The 23,149-nt window shown below is 36.8% G+C and overlaps 1 protein-coding gene across 1 annotated transcript; it reads right to left on the minus strand.

The window, feature by feature from the left end:
• Positions 1-488: 488 nt before the first annotated feature.
• On the minus strand, positions 489-1,695 carry LOC121761496 (protein FANTASTIC FOUR 3-like). Its single transcript, XM_042157141.1, has one exon. The coding sequence runs from the start codon at positions 1,535-1,537 to the stop codon at positions 755-757; it is 783 nt and encodes a 260-aa protein (XP_042013075.1). The 5' UTR covers positions 1,538-1,695; the 3' UTR covers positions 489-754.
• Positions 1,696-23,149: the final 21,454 nt, after the last annotated feature.

Genomic DNA, 23,149 nt, shown 5'->3' on the forward strand with positions numbered 1-23,149 from the left:
ACTATCTTTTGTTTAAGAAGGTAGAATTAATTTTCAAGTTATAAGAAGCATAGATATGAAAACTTGACATTGTAGTAGCGGACTGAAGTTAACATGAGCCAAATTTTTGTCACGGGATGAACTTTTAGTTTATTTTGACTAACAAACAATAAATTTACACAATTGAGCTAAGGTTAAATATTAGGTATTTAACCCTTCTATATACACCTTAATTAAGGTATGTATTTGTGTGTCGCTGAGTTTATGTTGGTGGGAACCACACACACATTATATATATGGAAATGCTTTTGGAACTCATTGCAATAAATTAAACAATGTTCACACATTTAATTATTCGAATATAATGCTTATAAGTATTGAGGTCAACCTCTTTTTTGTACTCCGTAGTCATGAAAGTGACATCTCCTTTAATTCCATTTCGATTTTAATGACATCTTTTTTCAATTGATTCAATTTCTTCTGAATGTAATCCGTTAAAATGAAAAATGTAATTCGAAAATCAGGAATAATATCACATTAATTGTCGAGGGATTTTAGGTAGATAGGGTGGTAAAAACATGCAAGATCATGTTCAAACTCCAACGTCCAATCATACCAAATGATTGCCAAACCACACCCCATAATTCCAATCCACCCAAAATCAAGAAAATAATTAATTGAAAAAAAAAACTCAAACCACCCCCAAGAAAAAGATCTAACAAAATTAAAATCTATTAGATCCAAAAAAATCTTAGTAAAAAAAATTAGTATTTAATTAAGAAGTTGCCACCCAAAGAGTTGAAGGTTTCCAGTTACTGCACAATCCGTTGCTTCCATGGCTGTTGCACCTTCTAAATCTCTGAATTCTCTCCAACACATTCATTTCCACATCCAATTCCGATTCAAATCCATTTCCGTTCTCCTCAATTTCCCCCTCCTCCGTCTCCGCCGCCTCCACCGTACCGTATTCCTCCTCCGCTTCGTCGGCGCCGCTGCGGGCAGCGGCGGCGAAGGAGAGCTTGAGGCTGCCGCCGCTCCTCTCGGCGTGGAGGTAGGAGTTCCTGAAGGGGCCCTCCACCGCGTCTATGATCAGGCGGCCGCCGTCGCTGCGGCGGCGCACCTGCAGCGAGCTCGCGCCGCTCATTGTCGTGAGCGGCGGCGGGAAATTATTGATTTTCCGGCAGTATTTATCCGTCGACGGCGGAATTCTGGCGGCGCGGCGATCGTCGGAGGTGGGGCTGAGAGGCGGGGAGGCGGAGAAAATGCTGCTGCAGTCGGAGAAGGTGTCGGAGCCGGATTCGCTCCCCAAATTCTCGGTGCATAATTGTAGGGATTTAGGGCTCAATTTGGAATTCTTGGATAAAGGGTGTGAGTAGGGGAAGTCTTTGCTGATCATGGTTGATGATTCTTGAGAGTTGTTTTGGAGAAATCCCCAGCCTCCGACCTCGGGGTTTGTTGGGGGCGGCGGCGGCGGCGCGACTCTCAGCTTTAGGGTGGTCTCGGCGAGGTGAGGCTCGTAGATGGAGGCCTGATTCTGCTGATACACTATAGTGGACATGGTGTTGATTGACTTGGTTTTGGTGAGAGAGTTGAGTTTTTGATGGTGATGAGTTTCTTGAAATTTTATGGTGAAGTTTGAGTTTTGAGAGAGATGAGAGAAGAGAGGATTGGACGAGGGATAAGTGAGGGGATGGGGGGCAATTTGTAGTGTGGAAAAGGTGCTGTGGAGATCTTGTGTGTGTGAGCTAGGGGGGTAGGGTGGGGGGTATGCTTTTTACACCACTTGAATTTTATAACTATTAAAATGCCACGAACAAACATTTTGAGAGGGAAAAGAGAACAAGGGGAAGTCACTAGTTTGGAATTTAGGACTATGAGGGGGAGTAATATTCCTTCTCTCTATTCAGAAAACGAAATTCGTGGATCGGAGAAGGTTACCGACTCGCGAGCGTCATCTACCGTTGTTATGGCTATGAAGTTTTTAACTTTTTTTTTTCTTGTTGTAGCTATTTGTATCAGGAAATTATCGTTTCCATGAATACGAAAATCGCACAACAAAAAAGGAAATTGTGGCGGAGGCAGATTTGAGGTCGACCTTGCACAACCCCATCTAAATCCGTACATAAATGCTTTATAGTAGTATATAATTATATTTTGTGTGACATGAATTTGTCTTTATTAGTACTATACTCACATTACGCATTATTTTGTGTTTTGACTTTCCCTATCTAGGACATCTAAAAATAAGTATTGATACTGAATTAATGGCGAAATACATGTGGGAAGTTAATTTATTTAAAAGTGCGTTTGGTTTTGCCTTGGTTTGGGAAATTTAAACGTTATTAGAAGTATGTTGGAACGGAATAAAACTGGTAGTATAATTTTTAAAGTATAATTTTATTAAAAGTGATAGTGTGGCAATGGTTTTTCTACTTTTCAAAGTTTGTGTTGATTACAAATTAATATGCATATGTGATATTAGAGGAATTATCGAGTCAAAATCGAAGGTGGAATAAACCTATATAAGTTCATTATTATTCACATGTTATATTGATAAATACAATAAATATGTAAAGGATATTTCTATGTTCTCTAGTAACGGTTGATAATTTTCTAGGCCTAGAAGGTACTATGGAAGAGCATGTTCACTTTAATTCAATTATCAATATGGATAGATAATATAGTCAATATGAGTATATATTATTGCGCGTACTATAAAGTCAAGAATGGCTTAAATTATTTACACTAATAATCGTACAATAGAGTTCTCCATGATTAATCTAATTTCAAACTTATTTGATTATTAAAAATCTAAATTACATGGAGTAATAATCAAAGGCAAGATTTATTGTTTTATATATGTCTTTAAAGAGTTAAGGGCGGAAATGAATGAATTAAATAGTCTCTCTCTGACTTTTATGTATTTTATAAATTTGATTATAGTAATTGGTCGCAACAAGAAAAAAATTATCTGCAATACAATAATTATTGAACTTTTTCCCACTCTATATTAGGATTATATTTTAATTTAATAGAAACCATCAATTAATGGTAGTCAAAATCCATTTTGGATGACAATTATAAAGAAGTAGACATCACAGCCCACAAGCTTTGAAAGGTCTTATTACGAAAATGGGCATTTAGGTAGTAGCATCAAAATCGAAATTTAATTTGTGGCGAAATAGAGATTTTAATATGCGTGTCTTACAAATTTGATGTACACGGTTGATTTCAGTATATTTAAATTAATAAATGCGAGGGCAATTATGTCACTTCACAGAAGCGTGTTGGGCTTAAGGTTAAAATGGACTCGTGGAGTCCACATTACTTAAGAATTTCATCATATAACTTCGAATATAAAATGAGATGACAAATTGATAATTATATATAATAACTCAAATATTCATTATTGAAATATATATTTATGTCTTATGTTGTGATCTTTGGATTTGCGTTTGAAGATTGGCGCGTAAACATATGAATTTATATTGTATTTTGATTTTGCACATAAACCATGAAAATTATCAATAAATACATAAGTTTAACCATTATAGTAAATTTAGTATTAGTAAATACCGGTGTGGAAATTAGGATCATTAAAAAATGACAAAGTAGTGTAAAAATATATATTGTTTAAAATTATGTAATAATATAAATATCTACAAATGAAAATACTAAATTTGCAATATTCAGAACTGTGGACTACAAGAGTTTCAATGTAAAATCGATAAAATAAGAGAGATAAAAATATTTTAAAAAAATGATTGAATTATTACCTCATTATAAAGATAAATTACTACAAATATAAAATAACTAATTTGTATGGATGATCTAAAACTAAAAATTCGAATTATTAATTATAGACGGATTTAATATACTCCTTATGTCTTATAAAAATATGTGCACTTTCTATTTTCGTTCGTCCCATGAAAATATGAATATTTCTATTTATGAAAAGTTGTCATCAACTTATTATCCCTACCACATACATCAATTTATTTAAAGTTATACCAATATGGTCTGCCATTACAACTCCCTAAACATTAATAATACCCCCTCCGTCCCACAAGAATACGCAATACTCATATTTTTATGAGACGGATGGAGTATGGAAAATGAGATTGGAGAATACTTGACACACTAATAAGATTTGAAAATCCAATTGCATCACAAAAAGCTTTCCCACGATTGATGAAATCATCCCCCACTAACCAAACCCCCTTTTTGGTTTGTCGGCTATATGTAGCCTATGAAAAATTAACCCCCCAACTCTCTATACCTACATTATAGTAATTTACAATAGTACTATGCTAGCTAATTGCCTTTTTCATTTTTTTATTATTATTTTTACTATTGAATTAGAAATTTCATAAAAGAAACTTTTTTATGTGTGATGCTCTCACTTTCCATTAATTTTAGAATCCATGTGAGTAGACATCAAAATATGACTGTGACCTACCCTATGTCTACTACATCTTCATGAATTTGTAGTCAATTTAATTCCAAGTATAGTAATGCTGAGTGTGTACACACCTTGCTGATGTACAAATTAGCAAAAGCTAAAAACAGCATATATGTGACCAGCATAATATATTTGTTCTTCTAGTACTATATATTGTCCTGGTAACATGGAAATATATTCATCAAAATACACTTTTCTTGATTTTATGTTCTAAGTTCACAACTTGTTCAATTTTCTAGTATTTCTTTTGTGGGATTTAAGTCCTATAGAGTGTGCCTGTGGCTGGCATGACTTGTCATAGATACTATATTATATCGATGATTTAATTACTTATTATTTTACATTTGTAATTTCTAGTTCATTCCTTTGTGCCCAAAGATATATAGATTGTGATACTCGACTTTAATTCATTAAAATTGGATCATAATTAACTTAGGGCACATAATTAAGAGAATACAAAATTTATGGCGCAATTAATATCTATCTCTATTAATTGTAAAATAATACTCTTAAATCAATATGGATTTCTTAGATTTCTATGTGGAAGTGTTGTTGTAGCAAAAATTGTTTCTGTATCAGAGTAACATAGACATATATATCAAAACTGTTGATGTAGCGAATTTCACGACAAGCAAATATTTCTTCCAATGTATAATTACATGATCAACTTACAATATCAATTACGAATCTAGATCACATTCTTGATAATGCCAAGAATTTCTAATAGTTTTAAAAAAAAATTATTCGGACATGAGCATGATCAGTTGGAAATATCCAATGTCTTTTTCATCTAATTTTCCTAACTTGATTCTTGAAATTGGGAGTTTTTATGATGTGTGACGGTTAATGTCGTTGTCTAAGGGATAATTAGGTTGGATCATCTGAGACGCTATGATTTAGTGTGTAGTCCATTTAATTCTATGTTTGCATCAAACATTGTCTCTTCATGAATTGGAACCTACTTAGACATCGTATTATTTTCACCAATTATTGGAGAGAATATAGAATTAATACACTAAGATATTCGTAGATTACATCAAACATTGTTGTAATAAGATTACGATCACTCGATTTTATATCTTGATAAGATTCAAGCATGACGGTGACAAAAACAATGAGCACGAATCTAATTCCGTATCAATAAACCAATGGGATTTTACACTAACAATTTGCTAAAAAAATATAAAAAAAACTAGAATATAAAAAACACAATTATTTTTATTAAAAATAACAATCATATCGTATTTGCAATTATCAATTTTAATAACAATTAGCGCCATTTTTTGGAGTATGATCTCATTTAGATAATTGAAACTAATTAACTAAAAAAAGCAAGAAATAAATCAAAAAAATAAGCTTAATTTAACGCAGTTACTTTTATTAAAAACAATTACTATCACTTTTAATAGTGATTAGCGTCATTTTATTCCTTTGGGACACAAATTCACTTTGAGATAGTGACTTTTATGTATTGCAATACCTTTTTTTTCGTGACACCGATTAGGGAAATTTTGGTTAGTTTTTTTTTTTTTCCTCAAACACCATCACGGCGGGGGGTTAAGGCGGACCCTCAACCTGTATATATCAAAAAACACCAAAAGAACATACATCAGACGAGCCCAAAAGTGACTCGGTCTGCACGAGAGATACAAAACACAAGAGCTATCAAAACTACTATGGTATCCCCACAGACCGGGTACTAACCATCTAACTAAAGAGAAAATAAACATAACAAAGCAATACATCATAAAAAGAACAAGGAGGATGGCCAAAAGCGGGCCAAATCCAAAGGAAATCAAAAAACCATAAATCAAAACCACGAACCAAGTGAAGTAGTCATCCATCTCGATATCTGAATCTGAAGTTCGGATAGCCCAACTGTTCCATCCTGACGAGCGACTTCAAATACCGAGGCGCTGAATCCGCATCAAAGAAGGTAATGGCAGGGGTCTGGACCCCCCTACCTGCCAGAAAGTCAGCTGGCCGGTTGCCATCTCGATAGATGTGAGAGAACATGAACTGTATCTGTGCGAGCAAAGTACGAATGCGAGCCATGTGATGTCTCACATCCGCTGCTCCTCCGCGTCCTGAAGTGAACACCGCGACCACTGCTGCCGCATCCATCTCGACCCAGACATGCGAGGAGAACTGCATAGCCAGTGGCAGCCAGTAAAGAAGAGCTAAAAGCTCCGCCTCGAAGGCCGACCCAGCTACGAGAGGCGTACAAAAGGCCCCCAAGAGAGAACCGTCTAAGCCACGAACCACTCCCCCACCGCCTGCCTGTCCCGTCGAGCTAGTAAAGGCACCGTCGGTGTTCAGCTTCACCCAAGGATCGTCGGGTGGATGCCAAAGCACTTGCAGGGACCTCAGAACTCGCCGGCGAGGAGGAATCGAAGGCATGAAGTCAACAGCCGGAGAGCAACCACGCCAATGAGTGGGGACAAGCACGCCTGCCGCCACCAAGATCCACAGGTACCGAACAACCTGCCAAATAACATGTGAAGAACGAAAAGAAATGCCGCGATGCTTGCAGCTATTCCTCTCCGTCCAGATAAACCAGTATACCAAACAGGGAATGATGAAGCTGATGTGCAAGGCGGTGGCCCTGTGAGAGGACCTCCACCAAATACCTAATCTATGTGCAATGTCAGTGCACGTGTGAATGTGTGTGCTGATGTAAGGGAACCAGCCATCAAAGTAATCCCAAACCGATCTCACCAGAGGACTCGACATAAACAAATGCTGAAACGACTCGACTGAGAAAGAAGAGACACAACAGAGACACTTGGATGCAAGAGAGATACCCCGGGCCTGAACATAACACTCAACAGGGAGCCTCTGGAGGAGGAGGCGCCAGATGAAGACAGAGATGGTAGGGGTCAGCCCAACATTCCAAACCATGCGAAGTCCGAAATGTCTAGGGGACCGTGTCCGGATGAGCTCCCAGGCTGAGGCCGTCGAGAACTCGCCATCGCCAGTGAGGCTCCATCGCATCACATCCCGTCTGCCCACCTCAATCGGAACAGCCCTGATAAGATCCAAAACATGCAAAGGCACACCATACAAAGCCAGATAATCATGCAGTTTTTCAACATGCCAAGTATGATCACGCCAAAACCTAGAGACCTCAGCGGCAGGAAGATCAGTCCCGGGCAGACAATAGGTCCTAAGGGGAAGATCCCCGACCCACACGTTGTCCCAGAAACTAATCCGCCCTTCGCCTAGGGACCACCTAATGAGACCATGAACCTGACCCTTAATGTCCGTGAGACGATGCCAGATAGGACTATCATGCACAGAGTAAGGAGAAATGAAAGCACGCCCAGCATGGAAACAGTACTTGCCCATCGTGAACTGCGCCCAAAGTGAATCCTGCGCGAGAAATCTCCACCAGAGCTTGATGCTGAAAGCTATGACGACCTCGCGGAAACGACGGATGCCGAGGCCTCCCTCATCCAACGGCAGGCAAATCTTCTTCTTCCAGCTAACCCAGTGAATCTTCCTCTGCTCCCCAACCGTGCCCCAAAAGAACCGGGCCAAGATCTGCTCCAACTCCCTCATCCAATACTGATACGGCTTCAGGACCTGGAAGATGTGAAGAGGGATGGTTACAAGGGTGCTCTTGATCAGAGCGAGGCGCCCTCCAAGAGAAAGATGTCTGTGAGACCAGCTGTGAATCCGGTCCACCATCTTCTGTCGGATATTTAAAAGGTAGCCGGCCTTCAGCCCCCCTTTATAGATAGGGACACCGAGGTAAGTGAAAGGGAGGAATCCCTGCTGGAATCCACTCGCCTCTGCCACCTCAGCCGCCCAAGCGTCGAACTTCTCAAAGAGGTAGAAATGACTCTTTCCCCTGTTCACCATCTGACCCGACACGGCAGAATAGTGCTCGAGACAATGTACCAGCCTCTCCACGGACTGTCTGTGCGCCCTGACAAAGATGATAACGTCATCGCCATAAGACAAATGGGATATGGCCGGCGCTCGCCTAGCACATCTATACTCCATATCGGGATGTGTGTCTACAAGTCTGTTCAAGCTCCTCGAAAGATAATCTGCAGCAAGCACGAACAGCGACGGCGATAACGGATCTCCCTGGCGAAGTCCCCTCGTAGGGAAATTTTGGTTAGTTGAAGGTTGAAAGATGATGGATGGAAAGTAAAAAAAAAAGTTACCCTCTATATATAGGGGATATTTTGTTGTAAATAATAAAAATAGATTATTATATCTATCCGTGTATCGAATAAATATTATCGATCCAAATACCAAAATTAAGTTTATATTGGATATAGGCAGCTTCGGATTTCCATATATTTAAAGAAAATATAAAATTAGCATATTCTGTATGATATTATTCATATAGTATAAATATAAAATTGACATTGAGATTTTAGTGAATGAAAATAGTTGCCATAAATGCCAATGTTTCTTTAGTCAAGAAAAAGAAATTTAAAGTGCGCAACGAGTTATACGTATGCGGACACCAAATAAATTACTACCATTTTCTATATAGTATTAGTCAATATCAAATACACGCCCATATTATATCTCGACATCGTCATCTACAATTATCCATTGCACTTTGTGACATATCACGTAAGTGTTTTGCTAAAAGCATAAATTTGATGTTACTATACATCTTAATATCATAAAGGGTGAACTAAAGAGATAGAAATCTGGTCTGTTTGATTTATAATTTGTTCTTCATGAATGACTCAATATTAAAAAGATATTCTTTAGAGTAGGAGTTAGTGATATTCAATGTGAACGGTGTACTTTTCGTAAGAAGGAATTAGACCCCATAAACCACATTTTCTTTAGCCATGAGATCTCACCAAGTCTTTGGTACTATTGTTGTAACCGATGAATTCTATTCATATGTTAAACAAACAAACTAGAGGTATGTCTTATTTCTTGGTCTGAGCTCCTTTCGGAAGGTTTGATATGAAAATTTGGTTATTCACTTATTCCCTTATTCGTATTTGATAGAAATCCATGAGTTCCATCTTAAAACCAATTGGTGATAAGAGGAGAGGCCCATGAGACTTATATAGTGGATTAAGCTCTTTGTGTACACCGATGTGAGATATTATTATATTTATTTTTATGTTTCAATTGCCAACACCCTCTCTCAAACCTTTCAAGGTGAAGGGTTGGACTTTTTTATGATCGATTGGACAATCGGCCCAATTTTTTTTCGATCGGTTGGACCATTGGCCCAAATTTTCAGCCCAGTTATACTGCTGGGTCAGTCATTTTTTTTTGGTTTCAGCCGAGATATACTGCTGGGTCAGTTAAATATGACCCACAGTCGGCGACCCGCTCTGATACCATGATAGAAATTCATGGGTTCCATCTTAAAACCAATTGGTGATAAGAGCAGAGGCCCATGAGACTTATATAGTGGATTAAGCTTTTTGTGTACACCGATGTGGGATATTATTATATTTATTTTTATGTTTCAATTGCCAACATTATTCTATGATATCTTGTGGTCAATTTGGGATATATGAAATATAATGACGATTCAAGGTGTCAAACCTAGGTGCATAGTTGGTTGCTAGTGTTTCCTTTTCTACTAGGACAAATTATTGAAAAACTTGAACGATGTTAGAGAGTGGTCGGATTCAAGGATACAACGAGTAGGTCACATTAACTGATAGAGTATGATTTGTTGTTGTTGCTTGGTTTGCTCTTGTTTGTGTGTAAATTGTTGGTATTGATGGCTTGTATTTTGTATGTTGTTGAGTGATTTAATTTTTACTCTTAAGTGATCCTCATCTCACCATTACTTGTGATTAGTTGCATTTTTATCTTATACATGTAAGTCATGACTTTATATTAGAATTTATGAAAATTAATTTTTCTACAAGATTTAATTTATAAATTTATTTTTTTTAATCACATTAAATTACCCAATAATTATCAAGATGTATCCATTAACTCATCAAGATTCAACTATAATGAAAATCGCAAAAACAAGCTTAATGGATTAAATCATTAAACACATTCTATAATAGTTATCTAAATAACTAAAACTCAATGTGGAATTCGCATATATTAAACATAAATAGAAAAGACAGAATATGTCATAAAACTTCATACATTACTAAAATCAGTGGATAATCAAATAAGTCCAACTATAACTTTTGAGGTTCAAACAAAATTCAAAATAATAAATAATTAAATTTGTGCAGTGGTGGTTGCTCATAAAAAAGCATGTGAAAAGTATATATTGATGAGAAGGACCATCACTGAAATTTTTGATTTCAAAAGCTATAATAATAGAAATGTGGTCCTATCCACATTCCATTAACATACTGAAATAAATAAATTTAATTAAACCTGATTTAACCCTTGGCGACTCTAAACGAGCATGCTTTTTTAGTTCCTTAATTAATTAAGCAAAGTCCAAATACAAAAGCTTCTTCATTAGCAAGCTTAAGCATAACTTAGGTCACCCCACTTAATTAGAGCTAAAGGACAATTTATTAAGAGCATCAAATACCATCTGTCTTTGATTAATTATCATATTTTTAGTACAAAAGAACGGTTAAAGGTGTTTGCGTCATGTTTTTATGTATCTTTTCTGTATATAATTACATAAATTGTGATCACATCACATTTGAATTTAGGCCGAGCAATCAAGAGGGAAGCCTCCTCCCCTAAGATAAGTTTTTGCTTACAAATCAAATATTCTATTAAAGTCTTGTCTGAGATCGTTTTACGCTATAGATAAATCCTTAAAACGAGCCGCGGTCTCAATTTCAAGTACTATAAAATATGAACATGATTTTTCATTGTTTACATGTACTAATTTTAATAAAAATGGCTTTGTTTGTACTATCAATTTAGATGATGTGACACGGATGTATACAAATTAAAACAATATTGTTTTGATTTATAAAATTAGAATAATCATCCAAATACGCAGCGAAATCCGAATACACGGCTTCGCTCGTCTGTCTCGGTTGTCCAAGCTTCGCCTTCATGCCGCACATTGCACCCCCCCTCCAAAAAAACTCAAGAAAATCCCGGAAAACCATAATTTCAAATACTTTACAACGATTAAAAGTGAAATTACTAATGTAGCGATTTCTCAAATTTCCATCAAGAAGTAAGTAAATGTATATCCTATAATTTGATGACATGTAACAAACTCAATATGGATATGGATGGGCATGGGCATGTTACGTTAGGTAATATGTATTATTTTATTTTGTAGTACAATTTTAATTAGTTTAGCACTAAAGGTATATCACATGGAGGAATATTAAAATTAGAATACGTCATCTGGGGATGTAATGTGATTGGGCTTAGAAAGTTGGCAAATTGAGATATTTTTGTATGTTGGATTAATTTGTAGTGCAGAAACAACAGAATCCAGTTCATTTGTTGACTACCATGTTACAGCCGTTTTTCTCTTTCTATTATTGGTAACCTATTTTCACATTTTATATATTTATAGGGGTGTATTAAGGTTCTTCACAGCTTTTGAGTCCAAGCTTCTTTTTAATCACAGCCATTGGATCCTTGAATTGAATGGTTGTGATGATCTGCATTATTACACTATAATAGTGCATTATTAGTCGGTGTGCATTATTCAACTAAAAATCCGCATTATTACACTATAATGGTGCATTATTAGTCGGTGTGCATTATTTAACTAAAAATCTGCATTATTAAATGACACGTGACATCAATCTAACCGTCGGATGATAAAATCATGGGGCTGAGATTAAGAACAATAGAACAAAAGATACAAAAAATGATATATTTCGAGATCACAAACTCTACATATATATAGTGCAAAACAAAATTCGAAATTATTGTGTAGTATTAATTAGTACTATTCAATTTAAATGATCCGGCAGCATATACCAATATTGAAAAATCTGTATCTTTAGATAGGGCAGTGATAATGTATTGCCAAAAATAGAATTTCATAGTGTTTATATATATATATATATATTAGACGAAGGATTTTATAGTGTTTTTTTGTCAAATTTACTTAGTATATTTTGACATTATATACTCTTCCGTAACTATTTAGGTACCTTATTATAGCATATCTATTATATTATCACTAATTAGTACTGTAGGTCATTATTTTGCATCTATTAACTACGAAGATACATAGAAACATCAATGATTAACTAACTTGCTATAATGGTAAAAGGTAAATGTCATCAAGTTAGAAAATCCAATGAAATAACTGGATAAATAAAACATTATGCTTGTATCGCCTAGAAGTTTGGATGGGGTTCAGAATTGGCCGTGGGAGTTTGGACGATGTCAGTTATTTAAAAATTTTGAAGTAAAATTATAAAATCTGTATTACTCCTATAATTTATAGTACACGGTAATCAATGCAAATATACATTGTTTGAACATATATATAACATTAATCAGAATAAATAAAACAATAGAATATGAAATGGCATCTGTATAGAATCATTAATTAGGACAATGACGTCCCAGCAAAAGCATTTTAATCATAAACATTTACACTATTCATGTACATATTTCCATTACATGTAGCTACATGTGCATGCAAAAATACTGAAATCTAACTATTTACACTATTCATATTTATTACTAGTATTTTTCTTTTTTTTCTCCAATATATTATACTCCTACGGAAATAGTACATAATTTATTAAGAAATTAAAAAGCATATAATTATAAAGTGGAATTCCCGATGTAGAGTGTGAGAATTTTTAGGATTGTAGGGAGTATGTATGTGTGTTATATAGATGAAATAAGAAGAAAAAAAATTACAGAAAATCAAATATCAATGTGTGCTAAACGCAACTACTAAGCACACGCATGTGATTGCCCTTATAGAAACGATATGAGATTATATGACTTGATACATATAATTGTTATCTATATTTTGAATAACAATATGATTTTTAATTACTATTGTTTTTTAAGTAATTCACATATACACAAGTTCTATTGAAGTGATTAAAAAATAATACCAACACTGAGGGCAAGAACAATGAACCTAGGGCTAAGAGTGGTGATTTTTGAACATTTTACTTTGATTTCAACTATAATGTAATGCATAAACATTAGCCTCTAATATTATTGCATATGAGAATGATTTTTATGGTACAGGAAAAGTGTCGAGATTGAAGAACCAACTATTTGTGACTGTTAATGGAAATTTTAGGGGCACTAATTCTCGAGCCCAGGAAAACAATTAAATCAAAAAATAGTAAACTACTCCATTATTTATATATTAATGAATAATACTATATTAATATAAGTTGCGATTGAGGTACTAGGTTGTGGCTTTTCCAAAGACAGTTCATCTAGACGTACTTTGAATCGCATCTCTAAACAGAGAATATTAATTCATCATCATCATTATCATATGACTAATTAACTCTGTCATTTTCATACCACTTAAATAAATTTTGGCAGTTTAATGTTGGCCTCAACAAGATATAATAATATAGTAATTAGTTTTTGATCCTTAGTTAAGTAGTAGTATATGTATGAAATCGAAATCTACCGCAAAGCAATCAGACAAACAGAATCTCGAGATAAAAAGCATAAAGAAAGAAATTAAATTGTGTTAGTTTAATCAGATAAATTAGAGGCTAAAACAAGCACAATGGTACCTAAACTTCGAAGGCCCAAAATAGAAAAATCATAGGAACATGTAGTGGGAAGTGGTAGAGCCAAGATTTTGTCGTTCACTTTTTAAAAATGTGTTATTATGATTGAGGCATAATACGAAAAGAAACATATCACATTAAGTGGAACGAATAAAGTATTATTTATCTAAATTTTTCAAGCATATTAATTATTTACTGTTTTTTACACTAATGCATGTATGGTTATTAGATGTATGATTATACAGAAAATATGATGCATTTATTTTTTTCTGTTTTCTGAAACAATTAAAATCTTGCTTAGTAAACTAAAAAATGATTGTTCGATAAAAATAATATGCATTGCAAAAGCTAAAGTAAATTCTCTATTTTCAGAGTATATATGTAAATTAAAGAACCTGCATACAGTATGAAATAGTGGAAGCTATCAAATTGGTAACATTAAAGTGTATAGAATTATACTAACCATTGTAGTAATTATTTATCACACTACATTTATGGATGCACCTCTATCCATCATGAGAAAAGGCAAAATTTGAGAACCAACTTCGAGGTATTTTACTAAATTTTTAATTGGTCCACATTAAAACAATGTGATGCGTATATGATTATTAACTTGTAATTGCTGATTAAATATTAATTTTAATTGTGATTAATCTCTTCCACACTGATTCCCACGTTTTCAAACATTGACCATTGAATATACTAAAATATTGGACTTCTTTTTTAAAAAATTTATGTGCCACTAAATGTAAATTAATATTTAATAGTAGTATGTAGGCGATAAGACCATCCACTACGCGTCCCGCGCCGGGCTCGCGTTTCGTCCCGGAGGGACGGGTCCTCCGCGGGACGCGTTGCGACGATCGTCCCGTCCCGAGCCACGCGCCAGCCCGTCCCGTAGCCCGTACACGCGAGGCACGGGACGCGCCGTCCCGCCACGCGCCTGGGCGACGTGTCGCACGCCCGATGCATGCGTGACGCCCACTCGCGGGCCAGCGAGTGGGCGTCGTCACGCTGACGCAATAATTCAATTTTTTTTAAAAAAATTGATTTTTTTTAAAAAAAATACTTTTTATTTATAAAAATTGTTTTTATATTTAAAAACAATTTTTACAAATAAATAAATACAAGAAATTCGTAATAGCCCATATATATTTGATGGGCTTGTGAATTTATGAAACTCATTCTTGGTTGTCTCTCTTTTATAGAGAGATCCTTGAATGTTTTATGTTTCACTTTCGATGTGGGACAAACTCATTCTTGGTTGTCTCTCTATTACAGAGAGATCCTTGAATGTTTTATGTTCCACTTTCGATGTGGGACAAACTCATTCTTGGTTGTCTCTCTATTATAGAGATATCCTTGAATGTTTTATGTTCCACTTTCGATGTGAGACAAACTCATTCTTGGTTGTCTCTCTATTATAGAGAGATCCTTGAATGTTTTATGTTCCACTTTCGATGTGGGACAAACTCATTCTTGGTTGTCTCTCTTTTATAGAGACATCCTTGAATGTTTTTTGTTCCACTTTCGATGTGGGACAAACTCATTCTTGGTTGTCTCTCTTTTATAGAGACATCCTTGAATGTTTATGTTCCACTTTCGATGTGAGACAAACTCATTTTTGGTTGTCTCTATAAAATTGTATTTTAAATTATGTCATTTTTATTTTTTTAGGAATTTAAGTTGTTTTTTTATGTTGTAATGTTATTTTATTTTTAATGAAGTTTGTTTTTTTAATTGAATTTGTTGAAAAAAAAATAAAAAATGAAATTGAATGAATAGTAATTAAGGGACGGAATAAGGGACGGTTAAGGGACGGAGCGTTGCAGGTTCCGTCCCTTAGTTAAAGGATGGAGTAAAAAAGGACAGTGAGACCCTCAAATAGTGGTCAAATAGTATTTAAGGGACAGTTTAAGGGACGGTATAGAGACAGCGCATTGGATGGCCTAATTATTCCAACGCCTTTGACTCGACTAGTATAGAAATATATTAGGACAATAATTATCCTTCTATTACTATTTCGATTTACGTTATATAAAAGGGAATGCATTGCCTTATGATATTCTTTTCATTTCTCATCAATTTTGGTGTAATACATTCTTATACTGTCTTAAACTATTCTAATAACACGTGCTATTTTACTTTTGTTTATACTAAGATTTGCTATAATTTCTTATGCCCAATTTTATTTTTAAACCAAGACTACTATCAAAATCTCGTCGGCAATTCTACTTATTCTACAAAGTCGAGCATTTTTATATTTGAAGTAAAATCTAATAGTATGTTTATAATAAGATGGATAGTTATATCTGGCTTTTAGCGATTTTGTAATCAATCACTATAAATTTTTTATAGTAACCATATCTTATGTGATGCAATAAAATGAAATATATCCAGATTTTGTAATTGGAAAAAATTCAACAACTATTTAGTTCGTGAGATTATATATCAAGTTCAAAGTTCATGGAAAAAACTAATTTTTTAAAAATTTCATGATATTAGGCGCTAATATCCCTATTTTTAAATATTACATTTTAAAAATAGTGATATACAGTACAATATTAAATAAACATATAAATATCGATAATAAATACACATCATAATATAGACTTTTAAATTACTCCCTACTTGAATATTTAAAAATGTACAACAAAAATCTCATCTTGGTGTGATGGAATGAAACTTCTTTTATTTAGAAGATAAAAAAAGGAAGAAAAAAAAATGAAACTACGTTAGGTCTTCAAAATGGTGATTAAGAGCCTCCGCAGCGGTTGTATTACGTTGTCCTTGCCAAAATGGTGATTAAGAGCATCCGCTACTGTTGTATTACGCTGTCCGTCCGTCCTTGCCGCTGGCAAGGACACGCCTGTCCGCCGCTGCGCTCTTGCCGCTGACACTGACGTGCTCTTAGCTAAGAGTACGTCCGTGCCAGTGAGCAAGGCGACGTGACGCGTTTCTATTGGCCGTTGACATTTTTTTCCTTTTTTTAAATAAAAAATAATACCAAAAATTTTAAAAATATATATTTTCGGATTCTAAAAAATATAGCCGTTTTATTACCATTTTTTTGAAATTTTTTGATTTTTTTTTAAAAAAAATTAATCTCAAAATCATCTATAAATACACACATTCATCATCCATTTGGACGAAATTCGGCCACTTATGAATTTAATTATATAATTTTTAATTTTTAAGACTTTAATTATGTAATTTTTAATTTTTAAGACTTTAATTATGAATTTTTTTATTTTTAAGACTTTAATTATGAAATTTTTAAATTTTAGGATTTTAATTATGTAATTTTTAATTTTTTAGTAATTAGTAATAGTATTTTGGGTATTTTTAATGAATTTTAATATTGTGGGAATGTTTTCATTTAAATTGAATAATAGAATGGTGGGACCCTTGTGCTCGTCCTTGCGGAAGAGCACGGATGTGGGTGTTAGTGCTCTTGCCTAAGAGCAGGCATAAAAAGTGGGTTTGGGCCCACATCCGTACTCGTTGGCAAGAACATGGATGTGGATGTTGTAATGGGCTTTCTTTTGAAGTACGTGGCCGATCCAGAATTACGAAAAATGAGGTGCAATCACAAATCCAAACAAATTTTATTTTCTCATTACTTTTCATCATAACCCATAGTTTAATAATAGTAAGTTGATACGCACGAACCATTATTTTACCTTTCTCAGCGTATTCAAATTTTCATCCTATGTAGACAAGATAAGGCTTATCGGGTTCAGCTACTTTAAATTAAGTTAAAATTAAATTGACATAAGATTATTTGAAATTGACATTGTCACGAGAAGAAAGCCAAGACTCATAAACTAAGACCATGTCTATGTGACATTGTCCCAAAATTAAACAGTGGACTGAATCCAGTCAAGCAAGCAACACTTGTTCGACTAACCCCTATCTTATCTATCCAACTGAACACCCAAAATATAAATAAAATGTTTCAAAATATAATCCTTTTTCTATGTGTTCACATATATTAACATCTATTTCCATCTACTAAAACTAAATTATCAGTATTTAGCCCATTTCGGTAGGTGAAATAAGCCCAATTAACTATAACTAGATTGGGCTTATACATGTAAATGGGCCTAGTAATTTCGGCCTAACCTTGATCTTGAGCCCACAATGCATTTATTTGGATAAATATTGATTCTATGTACATGTTCAAGTTTGTTGATACGGGAACCAAAGAAATGAATTACTATCAGATATAAGCCTATGGCCCCACATATTTCTTTCCCAAATCTGTAGTTCAAAGGTAAAAGAAATAAATCGAGATTGGCAATATTTGCATTTATTATTTTATTAAATGACAGTGGAGTTTTGGTAGGTTGTCAAAAACACCCTCCAGTGGAAAGGTAGCGCAGAATTTGAGGGGGAGAGGAATTCACTTTTCGGAGGGGTAGTATAGTATTCTTGACTCCATTTTTTGACACGATAGTCAATGTTGTTTCATAAACTACCTCATGTGGGAGAATTGAATTTCGCCCATTTCAGGTTGCTACAGTGCGAGCCTTCATTATATACTCGGGCTTGTGAAAATTCTACCAAAGAACCTGACGTCATTTAGAGCATCTACAATAGTGTTAGGATCGTCGACTGCAACATTAGTTTGATATTGTCCGCTTTGGGTCAAGCCCGCACGGATTTGTTTTTGGGTCACTCCCAAAAGGAGTCAAACTAATTGGGTTGGACAGGAATTATATACACCTTCCAACTTCTCTCACTCATCCGATGTGAGATGGGTTTGTAACCCAACAAACCTCCCCTCAAACCGAGACCACATCGGGAACGCAGTTGACACGAACATGGGTTGTTCCAGCCCTGGCCCCTGGGTCATCCTGGGCCCGACTCTAACTTTGAGTCATTCAGGGCCCGACCCTAACCGGGGCTCATCCAGGCACAACCCATAGCCACCTGGGCTCTGATACCACTTGTTAGGATCGTCGACTGCAACATTAGTTTGATATTGTCCGCTTTTGGGTCAAGCCCGCACGGATTTGTTTTTGGGTCACTCCCAAAATGCCTCAAACTAATTGGGTTGGACAGGAATTATATACACCTTCCAACTTCCCTCACTCATCCGATGTGGGATGGGTTTGTAACCCAACAGCGCCTAGCGCACCGCTTAGCCGAGCGCCGGCGCTAGGCGGTACGCTAGGCGATCTATTGCAGCCGCCTAGCGGATTTCGCGAAAAAAAACCGCCTAGCGCTCGGCGGTTCCGCGGCGCTAGGCGATCCGCTAGGCGCTATTGCAGCGTCCGGATCGCCTAGCGCACCGCCTAGCGCGAATTTTTAGTTTTTTTTTTGTTTCCGAAACACTATATATACGCGACTTGCCTGTCATTTTCATTCGCACCACTTGTATTAACGAGTACTCTCTCTATCTAATTATTGTAATTTTTTTAAAAAATTATTGTAATTTTTTAAAAATTATTGTACTTTTTAAAAAATTATTGTACTTTTTTAAAAATTATTGTAATTTTTTTAATTATTGTACTTTTTTTAAATTATTGTACTTTTTAAAATTTTAATAGTATTATTAATGTTTCCTGTATATGTCTCGTAAATTAAATTTCGTATATTGTGTGATTGTTAATTATTTCATTTTGTATATATTTGTTAATAGTGATGTGGATATTATGTGGCTAGGCTATGTGTAATACCCGAAAATTTGTGGAATTTTATTCTTTTAATTAAGGATGAAATTCTTTTCTATGTTTTTGTGTTTAAAATTTGGTGTGGAAAATATTTTGTGTTTATTTGATTGTTGTGGATGTGGTATTTTCTACCTAGGCAAACTAAATGTAATTAAATAATTAATTAAGCCATGTTTTTAAAAATCCTAATTAAAATTAAATCTCTCTCTCTCTCTCTCTCTCTCGATTTCTCACCCCCTCCCCACTAATTTCTCAACCTCCCCCACTCCCTCTTAACCGATACATCTTTCCCTTTCCAATCTCTCCCCACATCGTTTTCTCTCCTTTCTCTCTTGCAATTGCTCTCAACACCGGTAAGCTCCCTCTCTCCTTCTCCCTCTCGGTTCTCATCTTTTTCATTCACTCCCTCTCATCATCGTCTTGAATTCCTCAAGGTGATACCCTCCTTCGTCGTGAATCGGAGTCGGAAAAGGAAGTAAAGCTTTTGCGTTTCGTTTGAACCATCCGGGGAAGGTAACCCCTAACCCTTGTTTAATTCGAAAACTCATGCATATAGGACGTTTTTGGATGGGTTAGATGTTGAGTAGGATTTGTGGCTATGTGCATGTGTTGAACATGTTTTCGGTGATAACTGACAGTGGGTTCCGACCCCTTTTTGACTGAGCAAACGACCTCCTTTTGGTACGATTTTTTTAACTGTATAAACTTTGGTGTGTCTTCTGTGTGGTGTGTAATTTTCAGCCTCTTTGGATGTCGTATGAATTTATTATGATTTTTGCAAGTAAACTGCGCAGTTCTGCGTGTTGTATGTTTTGGGAGATGTTTTCATGTGCTTTTGGCGTGATTCTGAGTGATATGTTTTTGTGATGAATGTGGGTGTGTTTGGCCAAGAGATGGCTCGGGAAAATCTGTGTTTGGCTCAAGGGTTTTGTGTGGGTTGGCCGAGAGATCTAGGGTCCGGCCTAGGGCAGGCTGGTGGGAAGTTTTGAAGGGATGATCCCAGGTGTTTGGGTGTGTTTTGGGACGTAGAATGCGTGGGGGGAATGTCGTATAGGGTTTGAGAATCGGAAGTTGAAGGAAAGTGAGTGTACACGGAACCAGCGGCCGAGGTGCCGAACAGATGGCCGAGGTGCCGAACAGACGGCCGAGGTGCCGAGCATAAGATGCCGAGGTGCCGAGCAGGCGGCCGAGACGGTCGGTCGAGGTGCCGAGCCGGACGGCCGAGATGGTCGGCCGAGGTGCCGAACAGGCGGCCGAGACGGTCGGCCGAGGTGCCGAGCCGGACGGCCGAGATGGTCGGCCGAGGTGCCGAGCTGTGCCGAGACAGGTGCCGAGCTGTGCCGAGACAGGTGCCGAGCTGTGCCGAGATAGGTGCCGAGCTATGCCGAGACAAGTGCCGAGCTGTGCCGAGACAGGTGCCGAGCTGTGCCGAGACAGGCGGCCGAGGTGCCGAGCCAGGCGGCCGAGACGGTCGGCCGAGGTGCCGAGCCAGGCGGCCGAGACGGTCGGCCGAGGTGCCGAGCCAGGCGGCCGAGGTGCCGAGCCAGGCGGCCGAGATGGTCGGCCGAGGTGCCGAGCCAGGCGGCCGAGACGGTCGGCCGAGGTGCCGAGCCAGGCGGCCGAGACACCGAGCCAGGCCGAGACGCCGATCCTTTTTCCGAGCTTTTTCCGAACCTTTTCCGAGCCAAGTGAGCCGTTGCACAGTAAGGGTATGCCAGGACTTGGAGTGCTGTGTTCGGGTGTCGTGTGCGCGTTTTGGGTACGCCGTTTGCGTGCGGGGTGTGTTTCGAACGTGTGACTTTGTGTGTTTGTTTTGTAATATGTTGTTAAGTGTATGTACGTGTAACGTGCTAGATGTTGAAGTCGTCCACGTAGGAATCATGCATTGTCGTTTAAACCTCGTTTACCCTGACTCTAATCATGATATTATTTATCTTTCAAAAGGGTGATCTTTTTCGAGGAAAGTGTGGTTGAAGGGAACTGTTTTAAAAGCTAAGCAATCGAGGTGGGCTTTTCTACCCTACTTTTATGTGGGTTATCTTTAAATACGGACTTCGTTCCGGAAATGTTTATGGAGGTGAACTGTTTGTCTTGCCAATTATTTCGTTTTGAAACCTATCTGAAGTGGTTTACCACATATGTTTAATCGAATTCGGGTCTGTTGGGCTGCGAACCCTCAGGCTAGTGTACACGAGACTGGGTGCCATCTGAGAGCAAGTTGGCCGGTCTAGATGACCTGGGGTGTGGCCACGCCCCTTGTCATGGTTTGGATCAGATAGTGTATGATTGAGGGAATAAGGGTGGCAATATCGGAAAATGACTGCGCAGTCGAATTTATGAAATGTATTTTGTGTACTTGGGTTATTTTCATTATACTCAAAACCCCAATGTTACACTGTTATGGCATGACAAACTATGTTTTTGGCGTGTGTCCACTGAGTGCAATAAGTACTCAGCCCTGCATGTTGTTTTCTTAATGTGCAGGTTGAGCGGCGATGGGGAGGACGGATGTTGAGCAGTTAAAGCCAAAGTGTGTTTTTATCTTTCGGATGGTGTCGTGTCGTCATACCCGGCATCATCTGTCTTTTGGGTCTTTTCCGCTGCTTGTAAACCGTCACGATGTTTTCATTTAAAACTCTGAATACTTTAACTCAAGAATGTCGTCACAGTACTTTGTTTTGAATTGAATTTCCTTTTATTAAATGTTTTGGGTCAAATATTCTTGTTACCCCCCCCTTTCTTCCCCGCTTCTTTATCCCCCCCTAGTCGCGGTCCACCGTACTTCCTATCCTTAGGAAATGCGGGCGTGACAGAGTGGTATCAGAGCCTAGGTTTTCTCTTTCTGCTCTGGACCCAAAAAAAAAAAAAATCTTTTTCTGACTGGGGTAAGTTTTCAAAAGTGTCATTGGCTCAACATCCGACTCATCGCACTCAACCAGAAATGAGGTAATGAAAATTTCGAAATTTTGGAAAGTATATGGAAGTGGAGGAAATTGTGATTTTGGTGTTGAAAATGTTTTATGTAAAGTTTAAGTAAATGTTGAGACTTGTGGAAGGGTACAACGTGATGTGGAAAAGTTGGAAATTATTTGAGTTATGAACTGTTATGGTGTTATGAACTGTTGATGTATGATGAACTTATATGAAAGCATGTGGCTGATGTGTGATGATTTGATGACGTGAATGTTGATGTGAGCTTTTATGTGAGTATGTGTTGGCCTTTGAATGTTTGAACTTAGACGTGATAGAATTTCACTAGTGCTTCTTGGACCTATGATAGATAAGAGCTTTTGGCCTTTGAACACCAGCGGGTTTGGGTTAGAACAGCGATACGTGCATACTCTCTCTCTCTCTTCTTCGGTTATGTACTCTGTTTTTATACGCGAGGCGGTTGTTTCTGT

The sequence above is a fragment of the Salvia splendens genome, chromosome 2 (genome assembly GCF_004379255.2).
Source record: "Salvia splendens isolate huo1 chromosome 2, SspV2, whole genome shotgun sequence".
NCBI lineage: Eukaryota > Viridiplantae > Streptophyta > Magnoliopsida > Lamiales > Lamiaceae > Salvia > Salvia splendens.

Excerpts from the sequence above, each read along its gene's own strand:
- LOC121761496 (XM_042157141.1), bottom strand. The coding sequence starts at position 1,537 with ATGTCCACTATAGTGTATCAGCAGAATCAGGCCTCCATCTACGAGCCT.